The 7,327-nt window shown below is 31.7% G+C and overlaps 1 protein-coding gene across 1 annotated transcript; it reads right to left on the reverse strand.

Moving 5' to 3' along the window:
• Positions 1–6,116: 6,116 nt before the first annotated feature.
• Positions 6,117–6,569, reverse strand: LOC140182768 (uncharacterized). Its single transcript, XM_072230141.1, has one exon. The coding sequence runs from the start codon at positions 6,567–6,569 to the stop codon at positions 6,117–6,119; it is 453 nt and encodes a 150-aa protein (XP_072086242.1).
• Between the last annotated feature and the right edge of the window lie 758 nt (positions 6,570–7,327).

Below are 7,327 nucleotides of genomic sequence, written 5' to 3' on the forward strand. Positions count from 1 at the left end.
GAGGACAGATTTAGTAAATTAAGAACTAATCTAGGAATTCTGAGTTATGATTCCTTATTTAAAACTTGCTAATGTGTTTGTTGAAGTTTTGTTTCTCAGGTTGGGAGGAGACAATTATGGGCAAATAAAGAACCATCATCCTAAATATTATTTTCTAGACTCAATGGCAAGTTCTAAATCTTATGGACCAATCTTTCAGTTCAGAGTTCGCGTGGTCCAATGTGTTTCCTTAAACTCTATCATCTCTGGGCCCAATGAGTGTTACATCATCCATGTGTACTTTCATGTTTTGTCTTTTATTAAAAAATGTTTCAATTTTAATATTAGTTTTGTTTTACCTAGTACTTTAATTTTAAATAAAATCAAATAAAAACTTTTTAAATGATGTTTATGACTTCTCACTCTAACTACAACCCTCACCGTTTTTGCTCTGCCATGAATCATGGTTTTTATGAGGGTGTTGTCGTTCATCGTACTATCTGTCCAACTTTTCTGGCTGATTTTCCAACCTTGAAAAAGAAAGATTTTATTTTTGCTGATAATCTTCAATTTCTGGACTGGGACCATCTTTTCAAAATCAAAAAATCTGTCTACCCAGTCTTAGTTAAAAAGTTCTATGCAAATATGACCTACCATGAGGGTAGTATTCACTCATATGTGGAAGGTCGTGACCTTGTTTTGAATGAAGAATCCATAAGTGACGCTCTAAAATATACTGATGCTGGTTCCTATGCTTATACCTCTGGTAAATAGAATGAAGGGTTAGGTGTTTCCTATAAAGATGCTGTAGCTGTTGTGTGTGAAAACATCTCTCTCATTGATGATCTTACACCAACTCACAAAGTCCTTGGTTATCTTCGTGCTCAGTTGCATCGTATAGTGAATCACATTATTCTTTCTCAAAGCGGTTCATATCAAAGGGTGTCTTTCTGTGATACTATAGTCTTATATGCTATTCTCACTAAATCTGAAATTTCTTTCGCATATTTAACGGTAAGGCATATGTTTGATTGCATAAGAAGTGAGAAAGATAAGGCTTTTCCTTATGCTATGTTTTTAACTTGTATTTTTGAATATTTTGGTGTTGACCTGTCAAATGAGTCATATAAAAATAAACACTCATATCTAAAAGGAGGTGGATCAGTGAAACAACAGAAAAAGGGGCCTATTCGAACTGAAAAGGTGGTTCTTGATGATGATAATGATTATGAGCCTGATGAATCTCATCCTTCATTTGCCTCGGGGACTTCGGCCTCTACTGATCATAAGTCGCTTCTATACAGGGTGGTGAAAGATGTTGTCCAAGAGTTTGTCTCTCAATCGAACCATTTGATCACATTGAGCAAAGATCAGAGAAAACTTGCTGCCAAGCATGAAAACTTCCTCATAAAGTCCAGAGACAGAGTGGCAGTTCTCATGAAATTCATTGAAAACATCCATGAAGATAACACTATGGCCACTGACCCTGAAGATGTTGCTGATTCTGAGAAGGATGGTTCGAATACCTGAGGATGTCTTGTGTTACTAATTTCTATTATTTGGATAATTACCTTTTGGAACAATTGTACTTTGTTTTAGACTATGTTTTAGTTTGAATGACTGTAACCATTAACAATTGTTTTATTCTGCATATAGTTTAATTAGGAATCTATGAACTTTGAACTCTAACCAAGTTTCTTGCAAGGAGGCTTTGCTTCTTAAATTCTCCCTTGATGACAAAAGGGAGAGTAGTATATGATCTGGTCTATGTGATAATGTCATACTCTGTTTTGTTCTACATGCTTTTACATGCTCTGTTTTTGGAAAGTGTAATTTTTTCTAATGCCTTATTTCGATGTTAGGCGCTGCTTTAGTTTGAACTATGGTTTGGAATTCTTGATGAATGATCTATTCCTTGATAATTGTTACATTGTCTTTTAAAATGATGTGGATATATTGAGACCATGATTAGGCACAAAATTATTTGTATGTTGTACATAGTTGTGTTCTTTATGTGAATATGTGAACAGAAAACAAAAAAAGAGCACAAAGTCAGGGAGAGCAATCATTAAGAAAGATAGGAAGAGCACATCAAAAGTACTAAATGTCATCAAAGGAAAGTGCATTATTTTTATCTAATTCAATTTGTTTAATTCTATATTTGAAATTATGTTTGTCATCAAGGGAGAGATTGTTGAGTCAAGAATATAAATAAATTAAATGATGATGACAAATATTATTTTATTAGATTAAACACCCAATTGATTTTGATTAATTAAGTTAGTGATGCAAGCCTAAAAATAAAGATTGCAGCAGCCCAACAAATTGGAACAAAGAAATAAAAGTTGTGAAAGAATTGTTGATCCACAAACAAAGAAATCAAAAGGGCTGAACTGAAAATTAATCCAAACCAAGCCCAAGACATTTCAACCAGAGGGAATCAAATCAAATCCAAAGCTCACAAGCTCTGTTTGGACATACGAAAAAGAGAGAGAGAGAGAGAGAGAGAGAGAGAGAGAGAGAGAGAGAGAGAGAAAACTTCATCTTCGAAGCTCACATTCACCAGAGAAGAAAGAAAGAGACAAGTTCATCAAGAAAGCGTTCTCAAATCACACTAATAAAAGGCATGTTAAGCTAAGTCAGAGGTTAAAAGTAAATAATTTCCTTTTGCATGCAAGTTGATTTCGTCACTTCTTCTTCTACTCTTTGCAACACCATTTTAGAAAAATTAAAGAAAATTGTGGCTGAACATTCCTGCTGTATATCAATGGTTAATAATGCTTCTTGGGCCAAAGCACAAATATGATGGTTTGAATTTTGATAAGCTCATTGAAAAAGTTGATTGGTGATATTGCTGTGTCTGCTACGGTGATAAGATCAGTTTCAAAATCCGTAATCTTTAGGGTTGATTGAAGAAAGAGAAGGCATCGTCTCCGAAATCTCAAAGTCCATGAAGTTGACTCTAAAGGAACTCAAGCAGTGACCTAGAATAAGGTACAAAAAGAAAAATGATTCTGGTAAGACAGCAAGGAGAGAGAACCCGAATAGAGAGCTATGTGTGAAACCTCACTACTGAGTTTGAAGTCTTGGAAGTATTGCATCTACACTAAAGGGAGCACTCAGCCAAGATGAAAAATAAAGCTTTGAGTTCAATTGTTGGGTTCAGTTCATAGTGTTTAAGCTGTTATGCATCAATCTCCTTCATGTTTTACTGTTTTGTATTTCAGTTTCAATGTATATCTTTCTGTATCTTCTTTAAGAGGTAAAAGGCTGAGAAAAAGACATTAAGAAAAAGCCTAAGAGTGAAAGAGGCTGAGTAAAACACTTGAGAGAAAAATCAAGAGTGATTTCAGATTTCTTTTGGCTGTATTTTCTGTCTTGTATCAAGTATCTGTGAGGTGCCCCTTGCTAAGTTGGGTAAGCACTTAGTGTGAAGAGTTTAGGTATTAGTATAACCCAAGTCAAGTTTGGAAAAAAACTTGTGTGTCTAGATAGGATTGTGTAAAGCCTTGAAAATTGGTGTATGTAATACTTTGATTATAGTGAAAATTCCACCACAGTTGTGGTGGAGACTGGATGTAGGTTGCATTGCACAAGGCAACTAAACCAGGATATATGACTGTGTCAACTTCTTCCTTTCTTTTGCTGTTATATTTTCTGAAATTTATGAGACAAAAAAAAATTGTCTCTTAATTTTTTTGGTGCACAGTTCAAACAGAAATCAAGTTTGAAGTTTGGTATTAAAGACTTAATCTATAAAATAAAAGAAGGTCATAAATTCAATCTCCCCTTCTTTAAGCCTTCTGTAACCTTCAATTTTTAATATCTTATTTAATTATATCAAGTATTTGAAATATTTTTTGTTTTAATAAATAATAATATATACTATATCTAAATTTATTTCAAGAATATATATTAAGAATAAGCTGTACACACCGACATGTGATTATATTTAGGTGTGTCTAAGTGTATCTGAAGAAGAATTTTTTTATTAAGACACGGTTGGACACAGCAGATACGCGTGTTAGACGAGTGTAGGTGAGTATCATGTCCGAAATGTATCCAATACGCAAACACAGCAACTCAGCGAAGTGTCCGTGCTTCGTAGGTTATTCAAAAGTTCTTTTGGGAGTTCCAAAGTAATTGAGTGACTATTGGATATAATTATTTATATATGGGTAAAGTACTAAATTGGTTCCCTACGTTTAGGCGTAATCCTATTTTGATCCTTAAAGTTTAAAATGTCCTATTTGAATCCAAAAAAGTTTCATTTAGTTTCAATGTAGTCCCACTGTGAGGTCAAAGTTAAATAATTAACGAAATGTCCTACATGACAGCAATACAAGAACAAGGTCGATAATCTGGAGAATAAGTATAAGCTCCAGAGGTACAAAATCAACCGTAGATGCATCAATACTTTTATTTATCATTTTTCTTACAATTTAAATGAAATATTTTCTATAGAACTAAGGAGAATGATAAACAAATTTATTGATCCATCCACGGTTAATTTTGTGCCTCTGGAGCTTGTACTTATTTTTCAGATTATCAATCTTGTTGTTATGTAGGACATTTTGTTAATTATTTAATTTTAACCTCACAGTGGGACTACATTGAAGCTAAATGAAATTTTTTTGGATTCAAATAGGACACTTTAAACTTTAAGGATCAAAACAGAATTACGTCCAAACGTAGGGGACCAATTTAGTACTTTACCCTTTATATATTGATGTTATACGTGATATTTTTGCGTATATATACTTTCTCTAATATTTTGTATTATTTATATTACAAAGTAATTAATAAAAAATGAAAGAAAATATTTTTTAAACTAAAAAAATTTATAAAATAAATGCACACAAAAAAATAATGGAAACCAAATTAAGAGAATTATAGCAGTAGAATGAAGGCACATGCAAACCACCCACACCCAAAAAAATGGCAAACTTAGGGTAAAGATTTTGTATTAGACAAAATAATTTTCTTTGTAGTATTGAAAATAAAATATAATATTTAATAATATTTAAAAATGAACAATTAATGCTAGATATATAAGCTTAATTTTTATTAACTAAATTAAAGTATATACGCAAACATTAAAGCAGAACAAACGAATATTTTGAGCTAATTTTATTTGATAATCTGAATCAGTCTATTTCTTTTTTAAAACAACTTTTGGTTAGAAAGGTGGCGGACTATTCGCTTTGCCACATCTACAAAAGAGTGTCACATTCTAATTATAAAATTAATACGATAATACTAGAGATAAAAAAAAATAAGAATTTATCTTATTTAATATTTAATAATTAATAAATATTAAATAAGGTAAATTTTAGTAGATTTTGATTAAATTCTTTTAGTTACCAAGTATTTTTGAAATTAATAATATATAAGGGATGAATATTAAATGCATCAATCATCAATAAAATAAAAGTAATATTTATATTGTTTAAATGTATTACGAATAAATAAAATCATAAATCTCAGTTGACTAATAATATGACACATTTTACATGTCAAATTAATAATATATAATAGATTTTAATTTTAATTATAATAAAAAATATCATGTAATATATTTTGGTTATTAAATTAGTAATTAATGATATATTTTTTTGTTTATTCAAACGGTATTCCCCAACCTGACAGGTTAAATACTAATCTGTTGCGGATCTGAGCTCTATTTAAGAGTATGAACCCGTGCTCAGCACGGAAAAATTTATAAAAATAAAAAAAATATATAATTAGATATTTAAAAAAAAACATAATAATTATTATTTTAAAAAATTTATAAAATTATGATCAAAATAAAAGTTTAACTTAAAAATAGTGAGTAATAATTATTTTACACTTTTTTAAGTAAAATAATTATACAATGATAAGAATTTAAAATAAAATTAAAATATTTACATTATAATTCTATTTTTTCAAAGACTTCTCTATAAATAATATTAATGGTTGAATTTGCAGACATTCCTACGTGATTCATAAGTAAACTTTTAAACCTCTCTTACTCTTAACTCCGTAAAGTGTCACATATAGTTGGTCATGTGTAAAAACTGGTTTGGGCAAGTACAATCCAACATGAGATAAAGTTTGTCCCTGAGATTTATTAATTGTCATGGCAAACGATACTATTATGGAAACTGTCTTCGTTGGAATCTAACTGGGACGGTTGCATTTGTTGGTACCATATTCATTCTTGGAATCAAAGCAATATGACCAACATTGTTACCCGTTAAGACTTCACATTCTATGACATGATTTCCAAGCTTCCTAACTTGTAGCCTTGTACCATTACAAAAACCACTGGATTGGTCAATATTCCTCAGTAACATCACCGGAATACCAACCTTGAGTATTAATTTATGTGGAGGTAAATCAGAGCAATTTATGCTATTCAGTAATTCAGGACCATAGAGATCTAGTTGGCTCTCCATATTCCCTTCATTCATACAAATCGAATCTGAATTGAGATATAATTTTTTCCCTCCAGGAATAATAGCCATCAGATGGTTGTTGACCTCTTCAACAATGTCCAGCGTGGGAGCCAGTATAGTTCTTGCTTTGAAAAAATACTTTGAGGACATTATCCAAAATATTTGGATAAGAAAAATGAACCAACTCATCAAATGCCTGGTCCGAAGAAGGAATAACAATATCTCCTGGAAGACATATCTCAGATTCACCATCCATATTGTTACCTATTAGACCATCACCAGCTTTCAACAACCACTCACCAAATTGCTTTGTCTCATCTTGATCTGAAGCAGTCGTCCCTACAGAGAGTCTCACATTTTTTATTAGTTTGAGAACCTAACAAAACTTCCAAAGGCAAGACGAATTCACGGTTGAATGAACGATATCTTGTCTTGATCCTCGTAGAATGACAGGAAGAAATTGTCTAAAGTCTCCACCTAGTACAACCACTTTTCCTCCAAAGGGCAAATCTTTGTTATATGTTAGAGAAAATCTCATGATATCATCCAAGTATTTAGCAAACGCTTCATAGCAATACCTACTAACCATTCGAGCCTCATCCCAAATTATAAGTTTGGCTTTCAACAGTAGCATTGTTTAAGGGGAACCAGGTTTGATGTTACATACAAAATCCTCAGTTATATTCAGCGGTATTTTGAAACTTGAGTGTGTCATTCTTCCATTGGGAAGAAGTAAAGATGCAATACTACTTGAAGCAATGTTTAATACAATATCATCCCTTGAGCAAATCTCAGCAGACATAAGGTTCTAGAGAAATATTTTTCCAGTCCTCCCATGACCATACACAGAAAAAATCCCTTCATCACAATATATAGCTGTAACAATTTTATCGAATGCATATTTCTAC

This window comes from Arachis hypogaea, chromosome 20, assembly GCF_003086295.3.
Source record: "Arachis hypogaea cultivar Tifrunner chromosome 20, arahy.Tifrunner.gnm2.J5K5, whole genome shotgun sequence".
NCBI lineage: Eukaryota > Viridiplantae > Streptophyta > Magnoliopsida > Fabales > Fabaceae > Arachis > Arachis hypogaea.

Excerpts from the sequence above, each read along its gene's own strand:
- LOC140182768 (XM_072230141.1), bottom strand. The coding sequence starts at position 6,569 with ATGTCCTCAAAGTATTTTTTCAAAGCAAGAACTATACTGGCTCCCACG.